The sequence below is a fragment of the Oryctolagus cuniculus genome, chromosome 18 (genome assembly GCF_964237555.1).
Source record: "Oryctolagus cuniculus chromosome 18, mOryCun1.1, whole genome shotgun sequence".
NCBI lineage: Eukaryota > Metazoa > Chordata > Mammalia > Lagomorpha > Leporidae > Oryctolagus > Oryctolagus cuniculus.
This window is the reverse complement of record NC_091449.1, coordinates 60,184,368-60,200,396: the sequence shown is the minus strand read 5'-3', so window position 1 is coordinate 60,200,396 and position 16,029 is coordinate 60,184,368. Positions and strand designations below refer to the sequence as shown.

The following is a 16,029-nucleotide window of genomic DNA, read 5'->3' as shown; positions in this document are numbered from 1 at the left end:
TCAGGAGCCAGAGGCAGGAATCAAATCCTGGCACTCCTATGTGGAACGTGTGCATATTCACTGGGAAATTAACTCCTAGGTGGAAAATCCACCCCTAGCCACTATTTGTAAACAAACAAGCCACTGCAGCCCTATGGGACATGTGAAATTCTGACCCATGTGATTTTTTCTATAATCTATCATTTCACTTATTAACTAAATAATGCTGTTGTCTCACAACACGCCTCCTGTACACAGTGGCCATGAGGGCATCATAGTTTGGGGAAGTTGTACAAGTCCTTTGTTGCTACTAGGTCTGAGAAAGGAACCCTATTAAGATACTATGTGCATGTTAGTATCCAAAACACACTTCAGTAACATTTCCTACATGGAACACAATAGCCAAGGGAACACATTGACAGTGCAAATATCTACAGCAGGTTTTCAACAAAACAGAAAAGCATGATGCGAGTGGGGCCAAGTCGAGCTCTCCCAGATTCAAGACTAACCCTTCTGATTGTTGGACCTGGAGTTCTTTATCTACTCTCAGCCCCTCCTAGGAACACAACAGCAGTATTTATTCCTGAGAATATTTCTGAAAAGGTTACCATCTCTGTGCTCCACAGTTGAGGCTGACCCAGGCATCCATTTCAAATGAGTGCTAGGCAATGATGGGCATCATGGAATATTCAATATTGTCCAGTTGAAATTCAACAGATGCTCTGTGTTTGGGGGCTTGGCTGGGCACAAGTGTTACAGCACTGACAATGACATCTGTGCTTCTCAGGAGTTCAGAGACCAACAAATAAATAACTACACGGTGTGACAATTCCACAAAATGAGGCTTGCCCCAGGGTCATAAGCTAGCACAGAGGTTGGTGGTTAACTCATTTTGCTGGGGTCAGGTGCTTCTCACAGGAAAGCACTACTCAGGAATCAGTGTGTCCTTTGGTCCCCTTCTCCCAGTTATTCCACCTCCACCCTCTCCTGCTCCGTGGAAAGCTACAGACTTGATATCTTCCAGGCGAATCCACAGAGAGGCAGGGTCCCTATGGAGAACCGCAATATTTCTATTGTGACAGTTACTTCCTAGGATATTGCTGTTAATGACAATAATATTTAGAACACAGTTGTTTCAGTAGAAAGAAACAGGCGAGTGAAGGCTGAAACAGCCCGGTCACAGAAATGTTCTGGGTCTACGGTGTCCTGTATGGGAGCCACTGGTCATAGGTGGTCACTAAACACGTGCAATGAGGTTACCATGGCCAAGGAGCTGAACTTTGAATTTTTCCAATTGATATTTAAGTTGGATTAGCCTACGAAGGAAGCCGTAGCCAAATCCCTACTCTACTCTCTTCTCTGTAGACTAGGAGCACCTGTGGAAACCTGTCAGTGTTCAAAGCATAGCACAGGGCCCATCAAAGGCCAGTGAACAATGATTCGTCCACCGAAGGTGCAAGTAGGAGTGATTCAAGCAAGCGTTTTCCTTCCTCCATCTCATTAAGGGAATTATCTCTAAGCCATGCTTGACTGACTGCCTTGTGGTGTGTGCTGGAATAATGGTGAGGGGGAGAACAGAGAAGATCAAAGACCTGCATGAATGGTGACGTGCCTTAGAAAGAGCAAAGATTTACTCTTGGAAGGCGAAAGAATAGCTGTGAAAAGTGAGCAAAGATGGATGCCAGGAGAAGAGATACAAGCACAAGGTGTTAACATCTGGACTGCAGGGAGCTTGGAGGGAGTAGGGGGCGTGAAGGGGGAACAGAGATGGGAAAACCACATTTTCAGGACGTTTCTCTCTGTGGCACGAAAGGATGCAACTTTGGTGTGTTGTGGAGGACTTCAGTTTGATCGTGTTGTCAATGACTTGGAAGTTAGCTCTCTATTCAAGAGCAAAACAGCTGCAGCTATCTTAAGGATATGACAGGAGGAAGATCAGGAAAAGATCAGACGGCTGTTCAAAGGGCAAAAGGAAGGGAGGGAGGGCAGGCTCCCAGGAGTGCTACTGGCTGCGGATAGAAATATGGAGGCTCACAGGGCTGGGAGGGTGGGAACTGCCTTTGCAATTTATTCCCTGTGACGGCTGGGTCCCTGAGGTCTGGCCTGTCTCTGGAGCCAGACAGAGAAGGTCCTTGAACCTGCATACTTGTTCAGGAAGGTGGGTGCATCGATGGCTATGTTGCACATCCCCGGTTCTGGCAGCAAAACACTGAGTCAAAGTTTATTACGAGGTCCCCAAGTGGAACAATTTTAGTGAGTTTAGCAAGAAGGATAAAGAGAATCCAATTACAAAATCATTCAGACCAATCACAGGAATGGTGGATTTAATAGCTCCCCATTAGCTGATTGAACTAGGCATAGCACAGATAAATGAAAAGCAATTTTTTCTGATCCTAGACAAGGGATGCTTTTTTTTTTTTAAGAAAGTCTGTAACATGATGGATGGCCTGTTCAAGATGCAAATGTGTCTGTGTTGGGAGGCAGGAGGGCACTATGGGAGTGCAGTTTGTAAGTCTCATCCAAGTTCAAGGAAATCACAGCACTCAGACTGTGTGAGCCCAGAGGACTGCCCCACTGTGTCTCTGTTTGCGTGGAGAGCAGCTAGGTCTCATGAGACCTACAGCAGCAAAGTGCCCTCCCTCTAAGGGGAGACGGAGAGAGAGACTCCAGGGTTGGATGAAGACGCGTGCAGCAATGCATTCTCAATGTCGCATTTGCCACCTCCCTGGTCACCTTCCTGCTTCATGGCTTGTGTCTGGGACAGGGCTGCAAAAGGTGAGTAAAAGGAAGAGAAAGTGTGGGAGAGAGAGACCCTAACTTACAGTCCAGCTATCTTTACCTTCCTAGTTGTTAGCTCTTTAGAAATTTCCTCTACCTCTTATTTATTTATTTATTTTTTCACCTTTGACATGTTTGGGATCTCCATACAGAGATCCTTGGCACAGTACCTGTGGGCATAGAAAATGCTCAATAAAAGCCATTAGGATAGTGATGACGTAGATTAATGATAAGAATGTCCTTAAGAACAACCCCAGAGAGTGTAAGCTCAAGCTGAGAGCTTGATTCTAGCGAGAATGGAGAAGAAATGGCGACATATAGCCAGCACTGTGGCGCCGGCATCCCATATGGCTGCCGGTTCAAGACCCGGCTGCTCCACTTCTAATCCAGCTCTCTGCTGAGGCCTGGGAAAGCAGTAGAAGATGGCCCAAGTCCTTGGGTCCCTGCACCTGTGTGGGAGACCTGAAAGAAGATCCTGGCTCCTGGCTTCGGACTGGCACAGCTCTGGCCATTGCGACCAACTGGGGAGTGAACCAGAGGATGGAAGACCTCTCTTTCTCTCTGCCTCTCTTTTCTCTGTGTAACTCTGACTTTCAAATAAATAAATAAATCTTAAAAAAAAAAAAAAAAGACATGGGGACATACAGACTCCAGTGAATGGTAAAGGGAGCAGGACAGGGCAATAGGAAAGGGTCGAAATCAGTGAGGGAACCAGGATAAGTGTGTTTCTCGGCATCTGTGAAACCCTCCCTGGGGAGACCTCGCAGTCCTCTGGAAGTGTGGACAGTGGAGGCTGGGGCCTGACACCTATGGAGGAAGGTAGGAGCACACTCATGGAAATGCTGTCTGTTCTGAAGTCTGTATTGGACATCCAGGCTGATGGGCTGGGGTATAGGAGCACTTCAAGAATGCCTGGGGAAGCGCTCTTGGAATACAGTTATCAGGAGCAGCACGAGGGTTCTCTCTGAGATCTCTGGCCTGCAGCACTCAAGGAAGCCGATGTCAACCAGGAGAAGATTACAGTGTGTCTTGACAAGCCAGAGGCCCACAGCGCCCGGCTCAGGGGAAGCAGTTATCAGAGAGGGCAAAGGGTGATCGTCTGGCTCCAAAAGAACAGGGTGTTCTAAGGAGAAGTAGGAATCCCTGAAAACACAGTTCCTTTCGTGTTCTTGAGTTCTCACGCAGACACCTGCCTGCTGGAGGTGTTGGGGGCGTCTGCAGTCTCTGGTTGGAGAAAGCTGATTTGAGGGAGGGGAGTCTGAAGCCATACTCACTTGGAATGGCCAGGTCTTATTTTTTAGTGATGTGGCAACTTCTACAGAAGTGTACAACTAACAGGGCTGGAAGGGTGGAAGTTGCCTTGGATGAGACTTACAAACTGCACTCCCATAGTGCCCTCCTGCCTCCCAACACAGACACATTTGCATCTTTGAACAGGCCATCCATCATGTTACAGACTTTCTTTAAAAAGCCCTGGGAGAAAGCTGGCAGCGCATTTACTCAGCCCTAAATGCTTATGGAGTGCCTACTGTTAACCAAGCACCTGGCTTGGTGTTCAACAGTTACTTGATAATAGCAAAATTTCTAAGATTACCAGACAGATTCAAAAGACAATGGGCCTTCAACTTAAAATATTATATAAGTAATTTAATGTGATTCAACATCTTTGTGCTGAGATATAAGAACCCAGCACAGGGAAGGGAGTTGCCTTCTCCAGTCCCTTCTCTGATTCTTCACTTTTTCTGGGTAGACAATGGAGCCTCCTGTCTGCTTGTGATGGGCACCACTTTGACCAGTCCAGTGTTTCTCACCCTCATTTTCTGGTAACTGCCCTCCATTCCTTTTGGGGTATCTACCCCTCCCTCTTTCCTAACATACACACACAAACATACACACACAGTCCTGGTGGGGCTGTCCATCATGGTGCCCCATTTTTCTAGCCCAGGGTAGGAGTGTATCAGATATAAATGTGGTCAATCTCAGCTCTTCATTTCCTTAGGCAGGAAAGAGAGAAAGAAGAGCAAAAGATCTCTAGGAGCTGGTGTGTAATTTTCTTTTTTTTTCTTTTCTCTTTCTCTCTCTCTCTCTTTTTTTCTTTTTGAGAGGCAGAGTTAGTGAGAGAGAGAGACAGAGAGAAAGGCCTTCCTTCCGTTGGTTCACCCCCCAAATGGCCACTACCGCCAGCACGCTGCACCGATCCGAAGCCAGGAGCCAGGTGCTTCCTCCTAGTCTCCCATGCGGGTGCAGGGCCCAAGCATTTGGGCCATCCTACACTGCCCTCCCAGGCCACAGCAGAGAGCTGGGCTGGAAGAGGAGCAACTGGGACAGAATCCAGCGCCCCAACCGGGACTAGAACCTGGGGTGCTGGCACCGCAGGTGGAAGATTAGCCAAGTGAGCCGCGGCGTCGGCCCTGGTGTGTGATTTTCAAAGGGCCAATCATATCCTATCCTTGATAGATGAAAACTGGGAGAATACAACTCTCTTTGTGCTGGGGCTTGCTGAACTTGCATAAGGCAGCTGGAGCTAAGGGCTTCCCCTGTTCTCAGTCTCAACAAGAGACATCATTGGAGTAGGAGCATATGAAGCTGACTCTTAGAGAGAGAGAGAGAGAGAGAGAGAGAGGATTAAAGATGGGAGGAGAAGGGGAAGGAAAGGGAAAGTCCAGAACTCTAGGGCAGATTCACCATGCCAACCAGCCATCCAGCATGGCTGAGATAAAGAGAAGTCAGGAAAGCAGTGACTGGTCTTTCTTATGGAGACTTCGAAGCTTGGCCCGGTTTCAGGCACACAACTGAAGCACCATACATTTTGGTTCCATTTTTTCCTTTGTTCATCTGGGAATTATTCTTGATCTTCTTGCATATGTCATGACATCATGGCACATCCTGGGGTATTGTACCCTTTAGGGGAGACACTTGAAGTCTGAATGGGGGAATTCATTCAGAAAAATGTATTAAGTATGGAGAGATTTGCTAATTGTCCTATTTCTCTACATCTCCTCACCTGTTGAACACACTTTATGATGCAGGCATTATCGTTTCATTCAACAAATAATAAATATATCAATTTTATTGCTAGACACTTTAGGTACATTATATTTCTTTTTATGCTTACATGAAAAAAAAAAAACTTGGTGGGTACATTTGAGCAAACTGAGGTTTCAAAATGCTAAGTCATTTTCATAAGATTATACATAGGTAGCCAAAGTGATCAGAGCCAGGACTGGAATCCAAGCCTATATCCCTTCCAGCATTAACTATTTTATAACCAACAAACATGCTGTCTCCCATCAGGTTGGGTGTGTTGTCATTGCTAGACCAAGGAATGAGTCGTTATCATTCTTTGCACAGATGATAATTATCCTGCATGGGGATTTGGGGACTGCAGTCATTTGGCGAGGAGTTTAGGAGCGAGGAGACCCACTGATTTGGCTTGGGTTCTGTTCAGAGGCACTGTTAGCACTTCTCTGGCTTCAGGACAATGTGGGTGGAGATTTGGCCAGGTTGGGGATTACTGACAAAAGAGACAGAAAACAGAAACTGATCATATGCTCTCAAGAAGCCATCATGGTCAAAGATAAAACAGCTCCTTTCATTGGAGCATCTGTTTTTGTCTCCTGGGCTTCAAATGTAAAATTCTCTCCTTTTAATACCATGTTTCAGCTGATTTTCTGTAAGCAGTCACACTTGGAGGACCCAAACTCATTTGTGACTACTGTCTGCCCTCCTTTCCTATGGAGAGTCTCTTCTCGCTTCTAATGAAACTCTCTCTTCTATGACAAATGCCAAAGTGGAAAAAGATTCCTTTAGGAAAGAGAAAAGCCAGGAGCAAGGGGGCCCAGAGGTGCTATTATTTCATGGCTAGGTGAACGCCAGCAGCAAGCTCACAGGCTGTGGGATTTTCATACCTTTGAAAAAACAGCAAACTGAGTTCCAGAAGCTGAGTTGTCTATGCACCTCCAGCTACCAGAGAAATCCCTGCCACCACCCTTGGGTGTGTAAGCAGAGGGCTGATGGGAGGGTGGCATTAAACAGTCCAAGTCCACTCCCAGTCCTGGGCATAAGATTTGAAAGCCAGCACCGTGGTCCCAGCTGTAAAAGTAGTCTGATGGGGAGCCAGGAGATGGCAGTTCTGTCTTTGACATCTGAGTGATTCAGGAAGGAAAATAACCCGTATTGAGGACCTACCATGTGCAAGACGCAGTAGGACTTGCACAGACTCTCCACCGTCCTTTGTAACAATACTTACAAGTGGCTTTTATCCCCAAGGTGAGGACATGTGCAAAATGGAAGTGCTTTTTGCTTAGGATCACACAGCCACAGGGAGGCAGAGCGTCTGGACCCAAATCTATCGTGGCTTCTCACTATCTCCACTCAACCTCTGAGTCCAAGTTTCCTCTTCTAGTTAAGAAGAATGCTAACTTCTGGGCTGTGTATCTCTTAGCATGTGGTGAGGATCAGATGCAGAGTCAGTGTGCAGATTGGGGTCTGTCTCTGCAGAGATGCTGCACACGGGGAGGACAGGGTGGGTGTGATGTGTGATTACTGTCACCCATTGCCTTGGACGCCATGAGCCCCCTGCTGCTCGTTAGTTCCTGACTAGTGCCTGTGCAAGGGCACTTCAGAAAATCTGTGAATAATCTGAAGTAAAAGCTAAGCCTATTTGGTGCACACATTTTTTTGAAGTCTAGGTGTTATTTTTTCATAGACAGCATTTTTTTTTTCAGGAACTTTTTGAAGACCTCCCCTCCACCTCCATAGGCGTGATTTAAAAAAAAAAATTCTACCAAAAATAAACTGATGTTTTAATACAATTTTCCACAAACTTTATGAAGATTCCTGTATATTTAAGACCTGGCTGTGGTGTATAGGAACCTACTGTATATCAGATGTTCTGTAAGCTTTTATCTCCATTTGCTAAGTGAGACAATTAAGGCTTATGGAGCTAAGCAACTCGCTCAAAAACACGTGGTTGATAAAGAACACAGCAAAATGTTAACTCATGTCTGCCTGAATCCAGAGCCCAGTGCGCTAACGGACAGGTGGCTTCCCGCCCACGTCCACTTCCCAAGCACTGGGCTGATGAACCTTTTCCAAATGCACCCAGGCCGTCATTCCTGCTCTACCTTCAGGTGCTTCCTCTGGATTCCAGGTCATTTTTAATTTCTTAATTTTACCCCTCTGCATTTTAATCACGAGGACATATTTACTACTAACAAAAGTAATCAGAATCATGACAAGCCGGGTGTCTTTAGTGAATTAAAATGTTCCAAAGGGCATTATTAAGCTATTTGCAATTTACTTCTCTTATATTTTCCTGAAACTGTTTCCACTTGGATGCATCCTATTTCGGGTAAAATATTATTACAGCTTTTAATTTCTGAATCTTGACCTCTGCCCTACGTATTGTTGCCAATTTTCTCCTATTATTGAGGTTATTCTTTAGTAGCCTTTTTTTTTTTTTCAAGAATTCGGAGGAAGAGAGGAATATATAGAGATACAGACTGAAGGAGAAGGGGTGCAGAAAGGAGAAAGGACAGAAGGGCTTCTCTACCAGTAATGAGATCACAATGTTATCGGGGAATGAGATGGCTAACCACAAGCAGAGGCACAAAAGGGGCCATCAAAATATACTTCTTGCTTTTCCCCTGAGACCGACAGAGGATCGCTGGTTCTGGGTTTCCTCTCTTCCTCCTTACTGGACAAGCAACAAGCCATTGCATTACGGGACGAAGAGCTGGCATTGTCCCCATCCTTAGCCCTCATCAGCAAGGATACAACTAAGGAGAAAATGGAAACTTCAAAAATTAAAAAAGACCCCTGAGCTGGCAGCTGCATCTGTTCACCACCAAGTGAGACTCAAGTATGACTCAGCATCAAGTCATCATTTCCTGTCAAACCCTGATGCCCCCATCCAACACAGCATGAATCAGAACACTTTATTCCAGCCTCCAGGTCACAGTGGTTCCTGGCTTGGGCATTAGAGATTCTCTGCGCAATTTCTCCACTTTGCAAACATCTGTGTCACTTAACCTCCTGGAGTCCATTTGCTTATTTGAATAAACACAGGGAATATCATGTTGGTCCTATTTCATTGCATCAACCTTATTAGCGACAGTTTAATGCTGTGTTGTTTGGGGACATCTTGTACTCAGTCGTCAGTGTGGCAACAGCCCTATCAAGGTGAAGGAAGCAGAGGAAGGTGACCCAATATCTTGCTTGTATCCCAGGAGTGGTGATTGTTTAATCAGCATGCACATTCCAGCTCAATGGTCATAGCAATTTGTTCCTAGGTGCTTCCCCAAAACACCCCATTCCTCACAAATTTAGGGAAAATGAATGCGGTACAGAAATACAATGGCTATTTGGGCGTGGGGAAGCAAGCAGGATGGAGCTGCAAAATTTTTAGTCTTATCAACCTCATTTCAAATCAGGTATCCATGGCTATTTTTCCATATTCCTGTCTCTGTGTCTGTCTACCTCTCTGTGTCTCTTGGTCTGTCTCTCTTTTTCTTTTGTACCTTGGTCATTGGGTCTCTCTGACTCTGACTCCCCCGTGTAAGGAATCCAGGAACAAGCAGACCTGGATTTTCACATGGCTCTTCCATTTAACAGTCTGTGATCCTGACCTGTCTCTGAATAGAGAAAGTAATGCTGATCTTGTTGAGTTGCCATTAGGATGAAATGAAACAGAGCGTATAGAGCAGGCAGCTCAGTTCTTGGCTCCTAACAACTGCTCAATAAATGTTACTTCCTTCCCCTCTATTTCCAACTTACTGCACCTCCATGACTTATTAGAATCTCACCAATCTTGGCTTCCTTCTAGTGTGGCCTGCCCTCAGCCCACTTTCAGATCAGCCAATGGAGCCATGACTGGCTGGAACCATTTTTCATCCAATTGGTCTCTTTCCAGCAGTTTCATATGGTCTCTTGTTGTAAATCACTCCGGGAAAATAAATGTCCCCAATCCATTAGTGCCTTTCTACCACAAGCCAATGTGAGCCACAAACCAGACAAGGCTTGTTAATGGCCACTTAAATGTATTCCTGCAGTCCAATCTGGAGACCCTCTGCCAGCCTCAGGTCCTGCCATCCCCTCTGCAGGACACACTGCCTTGTGACCAGGCTGATGAGGGCCACAAAGGCACAACTCCGCCCCTTATCAGTTAAGGGGCCACATACTCTGATTTGCCTAGGACAGGCCCAGTTTACCTCTGCTAGCCCAGAGATGTTATCAGTAATGCCCTCTTTCACTTTCAGAAGAGCTCCAGTTTACATGATAAGCTACATGGATAATAGTTTAGACCATCTATCAGCCACTTGTTATATGGAAAGCATCATCACCAAGGTCTTTACCCCTGAATCTCACTTAAGCTTCCTCACTACGTCATGAAAGGTGGTGCCATTTTCATCTCCTTTTTATGGGCTGGTTTACGCAACATGGCCAAAGTCAAGTGCTGTAAAAGGCCTTCTGTGGGTGGTTTGCCCCTCCCCCAACTGCCAGGGGTGCCAGCTACTCATGGCTCAGAGCTGTCCCTTCCCCTGCAGGACTGTCCTTAAGCAGAAGCCACCTGCCCCTGAGACAGTCCACACGCCCACTTCGGATGTAGCCCATTGCCAGTGACACGGAAGGCTCTCCTGTTCCTTGCTTCATCATGGGACATGTCCTTGACTGGCTCCTCTACTGCCCCAGCCTGCTTCCCTTGCTTTTTTTGTCCTCAGTAAACCTCTTGATAAAGGGTCCTTGTGTCAGTCTCTGGCTCTAAGGAGTCAGATCCAAGACACCCATTTAGCAAGTGGCAGAGCAGGGACACATAGCTAAGAAGGTCTGACTCAACCCCTAAGCAGAAGTGACCTGATCTTGCCTATATGACATACATGATTAGAAGGATAGCCTGCAGGTTGTTTGGTCATCAAGAAGCATAAATAGGATAGGTCCAGATATGACAAGAGTCTCAACAACAACCCTTCCTATTGGATGCCGACAATTGGCTGGCCTCTTTAATGCATCTGATCCTCTCATCCACAATAAGGTGAGGTTCCTCTCACTGCCCCCACTTTACAGATGATGAGACATGCCCACTGAAGTCACCAGGGTAGGAAGAAGTGACATTTAAACTTATATCCAAGTCCATCTTTCTCTAAGAACCACATGCTTTCTCCTCTTGCTGTGTAAACCATTCAATGAATTCTTGGAGAAATGGGTCTTCTCCCATTGAAGTTGATGGTTTTTTATAATTTGTTCGTTTATTTGACAGATAGAGTTACAGACAGTGTGAGAGAGAGACAGAGAGAAAGGCCTTCCTTCCATTGGTTCACTCCACAAATGGCTGCAACGGCCAGAGCTTCACCGATCCGAAGCCAGGAGACAGGTGCCTCCTCCTGGTCTCCCATGTGGGTGCAGGGGCCCAAGCACTTGGGCTATCCTCCACTGCCCTCCCAGGCCACAGCAGAGAGCTGGACTGGAAGAGGAATAATCGGGACTAGTACCCGGTGCCCATATGGGATGCCGGTGCCACAGGTGGAGGATTAACCTAGTGTGCCATGGCACCGGCCCCTAAAATTGATGCTTTTATAACAATTTAGAGAGAAGACTTCTCCCTCCAGCCCCCCATCCCAGCACTTTTGAGCACATATCTCTACTTTGTATAGGAAGCCATATTACTCTGGGAATAGCCAGAGAATGTTCCCTTAAGACAAAAAAGGAGAAAGGGAACCATGTTTATTGAAGAAAGGAAGGAAAGCAAAGCTAAATGCCAAAGGTTCAGAGAGGCAGATTGCATTTCCTGAGATTTTTCCACCAAGGGAGTCAAAATGAGACAAAAGGAGAGGTGGGTTTAAATCCTAACTCCACTATTTATGTTATTTTTGGGTGCAAATTACTTAATGTCTCCAAGCCCCAATTTGCTGCTCTATAATATAGGAAAAATACCTACCAGTCCATGCATTACAGAAAGTAAATGAGACAAAATTTGTCTATCTTTTTGCTTCTCTTCCATTATCATAAAATATACAGAGTAGAGTAACTAGCTTGAACTCTCATTCCAGCTCTGACTAACACTGGTTCAGATGAACCAGCAAAAAGCATATCTCATGTGTTGATAAAAGGTTTTCATTAAAAATAGAGAGCAGATAAAAGGTGGCTCTTCATCCATGAGGCCATCAGCTGATTCATAAAAATACAGAATGACTCATTCTGGATCCCAAGGCTAAAACTTACAATCAGTGAGCATCCTTAGCCAGCCACTCTCAGCCCAGTGAAGAAGGAAGGGCCCAGCGAGCCAGCTTCACAAGGCTGTTTCATCCTCCCTTGCAAAACCGATTAACTCTGCTTCCAGCTTTGCAAAAGAAAAATCAATCTGGGTACTTTGCAATACTGTATTCCACATGCACCCCCTTGCCTGCTTGGCTTTCTGAACAACTGGGGTATGGAATCTGCAGTCACTATGGTGTGTGTGTGTGTGTGTGTGTACGCACACAGCTCCACTGAAGAACAGATTCGTGTGCCTGGTTTTGAAAAATCAATCTGCTGGCCTTCATCTTGACATTTATTATTTCAAAATGCTTCGGTTCTGATGAGCATTGATGCAGTTAGCATAAGGTTAGAGAACACGGACCCATTTGCATTGCCCATAATGCTCTTATCTTTAAGAACTAGCTGCAATATTTTCCACTCTCTCAATATACATTCTGACATAGGAGTCCTGTAACCCAATCTTCAATTTGGATGGGCGGTCATAAATCACACACACACAATTGTGTGTATATCCATGTGTATGTATATGTGTGTACACATATAATATTTTTGGTGTTGTGCTCAAGGAGGTACAGTTACCTATCTACAGTTTCAATTGCACTGAGTAGAAACTCTTCCACCAACCGGTGAAGAAAAACAGTGACTCAGCCATCCCTCCTCCACGTTCTTTCCCCAATCTATTCTTCTAGCAATAACTTTCTCCGGATGCTTAGTGCACCAAGCTTTGGGGATTTATTGTCAAAAGGGGTAGATATAAGCTCTACCTTCTGAGCTCAATCAGCTTGGATCAGGAAGAGTTCATAAAGAACTGTATAGGAGCCCCCCGCCCCCACCGTTTGCAAAAGCCTCTTCCTGCACCCTAAAATCCCCAGAGAGCCCTGGAGTGGCGCTTAAGAGTGGAACACCACCAGCTGCTCACAGGAGTGAAGCCAAGGAGAGATTAGTACCCAGTGCCCCTAACAGCTGCCTTCTCACTGGCACATGAAGCCTGCATCTGCTGTCAAGGTGGCAAAGGGAGGGGCATCTCCCGTACATTTTTCTTGCCTGGATTCTGGGCTTCAGATCTAACCCTACCCTGAGCTGGCTGCCGCTGCTGCAGCCTGAAGGGACAGACGCACCCTGTGTGAGCGCAGCAAACTCCCTCGGACCCCTCACAGGCTGCACGGAGTGCTGGGTCCAGGGACCTTCTCCCGGGAAGCCCTCTCCAGAACTTCAGGGAAAGGATCAGACCACGCAGTGCCTGCACGCAGGAGGTTTAAACATCCCGGGAAACCTCAGCTGAGCGTGGGTGCGGACTTCTCCCCCGAACAGTGCCGGTCAGAGGGCACACCTTACAGTCTGGCTCCTTCTGAGATGCGAGTTCGGAGCAGGTAGACCAGGATTCCCCCGCCGCCCCAGAAGAAACACAGAGGAAGCTCCCGGGGGAGGGCGAGGGTTGGGCTGCAGTCCTGGCCTCACCCCTCCCCTGGCTGAGTCGCTCCTTACCTAACGGTCTCCTCCTCTCCCCACACCAGGCCACAGGAGGGAAGCGTGCAGGAGGGGGCACTCAGCCCCGCACCCTGCGCCCAGCCCCATCAGGACAGAGCACCGAAGGTACAAAGGTTGAGAATGGAATCCCGGCCAGGCCACTGCGTGGCAGCTCAGTGACTCTGGGCAGATCCCTCAATCCGAGCGCCAGTTTCATCACCTAGATGGCCTCTAACTCATGGAGTCCCAGAAAGTATGAAATACGATCGCACATGGAAAACTCGGAGAACGGCGGCTGGCACTCGCTAAGGCTACTGTCACTGTTACTTATCTAACCATGTGAACCCCCGACCTCCCGTGCGGGCGGGTCCCCCAGGAGCTCACTCCTCCCTCCGGCCTCCCCCGGACCCGGCCTGGGAAAGGTGGAAGACAGCTGTCAGCATCTCTCCAGCCTCTGCCGGCCGCGGGCCACAGGGCGCCTGGTGGGGACGCGGCGGGGGTCCCCGCGGCAGCGGCCGGGACCAGGCTCCCACCCGCCCGGAGCGCGCACGGAGGAGAAAGCGAGAAAAGGCGCGGATACTGGACCAGGCTTTGACGCGGATCTTGAGCTCGCCGTCCTGAGGCTCGGGCATGGGCTTCCTGGAGAGCCGCAGCTTGTTGAGCCCCCCGAAGCCGGTCAGCACCACGGCGCGCATCTCCTGGGCGTCCCCGAGGCGGTGCGAGCCGTCGCCGCAGCCGCCCTCCGCCGGCTCCTTGTTCGCCTCCTTCTCGATCATCTGCTCCGTCTCCTCCGCCTTCTCCACGCCTTCCTTGGCCATGGCGCGCGGGGACACGGGGCGCACGGGCTGCGGTGGCTGCGGCGCTGGGGGCTCGGGCTCCGCTTGCGCGGGTTCCTCCTGTTGAATGTGGGATGCTCGGCCGTGCAATGGCTGCAGCCTCTGCGAGCGGTGCCGCGGTCCACAGTCTCCGCCGTAATCCTCCTAAGAGACGCGCCTAAGCCTGCCCCGCCCCCGCTACCACCCCTCTTCCCTACCCAAAGCAAGCCTGGACAGCAGTCTCTTAACTAGTCACGGATGAGGCTGTTGGTCGCCCCCCAAATCCCGGATCCGTCCGAGATTCGTGGGTAAGACACGCCCAGAGAGGCCGCCTTGTCCGGACTCGCAGGTGCAGTACTTGGTTATATACGGCGCAGGCTCGGGCGCCTTGAAATGGACAGAGATGAATGTCTGGGCCTGGAGGCTGCCTTCCCGCGACGGGGTTGCCTTCTCTGCCCACACCGATCTGCGGGGACCGGCGAGCTGGCCGGGAAATTGGGTTGTTTCCCACACCGCCGCTTCCGGCAGGTGGCAAACTATGGAGGTTTCACCCTGAGCCCCGAAGGGTCTTTCCCTGCGGTCCTGCAGCCTCAGCCCGCTGCTCATTCAGCCGCATCCCCTGGGCGGCTTTAGGATGAACAATTCTCACCTCCCACGCCATTTAGGGTCATTCCGGAGGTTCCGCCAAAGAACCCTGGACCGGAACAGAGTCCTGTTCTGGACCCCAGAAGATTAAGGTGTCCCCCCTAGACACACACACACACACACACAGTAGCTGGCTTTTTGTTTGGCTTGTTATGCAGCCCTTTGCAAAAAAAAAAAAAAAAAGAGAGAGAGAGCTCATAGAAAAACTTGGATTTTCTAAAAAAAAAATAGAGGGAGAAGGGTGGCTTTCTTGAGGCCATTTAAGGAGGGAGATGCAGTGGGAGCATGGGAAGGGTGTGTTCTATCACTGCCAGACTTGGGAGATTCGCTCAACCCCCCTGAGACTCAACACCCTTGTCTGTAAATTGGGTGCACTAATTTTGCTTTCTGCCTTGTGCTAAATGGGGGAGGGGTGGATATGATTTCAAAGCCACTGTGGTGCTTACCTTTGAGGAGTTCCAGCTCAGAGCCTGAGGCTCAAAGGACACAGTCAAGGAAAGGCTGGACATGGTGAACGACAGAGTGCGAGTGGTGCTGACCCCCTCCCCACACCCCTCTGCCTTTTTTTAAAAAGATTTTATTTATTTAAGTGAGAGGACAGTGAGAGGGAGAGAGAGAGAAATGTCTTCCTTCCGCTGGTTCACTCCCCAGATGGCCGCAACAGCTGGAGCTGTGCCAGTCCAAAGCCAGGAGCCAGGTGCTTCTTCCAGGTCTCCCACGTGGGTGCACTTGGGCCATCTTCTACTGCTTTCCCAGGCCACCGCAGAGAGCTGGGCTGGAAGAGGAACAGCCTGGACTAGAACCAGCGCCCATATGGGATGCTGGCGCCACAAGCAGAGGATTAACCCACTTCGCCACGACGCTGGCCCTGCTCCTCTGCTTTAAGTGCCCTGGTCTTCCAATCTTCAAAACGAGCGTTACATCCCTGCCCGCCACACCTGAAGTCCCCTTGGACTGGAAGGCGTGCTCCACCTCTTTGTACTGGTGTAAATTTCCACTTCTCTCTCCCCTCCAGCATCTGTTCCTTAGAGAAGGTTCTCCAAATTCCAGGCTGGATCTGGATCCTGTATTTCACGCTCTCCGGTTAGCT

General features: G+C 48.4%; 1 protein-coding gene across 1 annotated transcript in view; it reads right to left on the bottom strand.

The window, feature by feature from the left end:
• Nucleotides 1–14,437, bottom strand: part of VAT1L (vesicle amine transport 1 like) — a 169,044-nt gene extending 154,607 nt beyond the window's left edge. Inside the window, exon 1 of the mRNA XM_008257643.4 lies at nt 14,065–14,437. Within this exon, the coding sequence (XP_008255865.1) occupies nt 14,065–14,297 (233 nt within the window). The 5' untranslated portion in view covers nt 14,298–14,437. The remainder of the gene's footprint in view (nt 1–14,064) is intronic.
• Nucleotides 14,438–16,029: the final 1,592 nt, after the last annotated feature.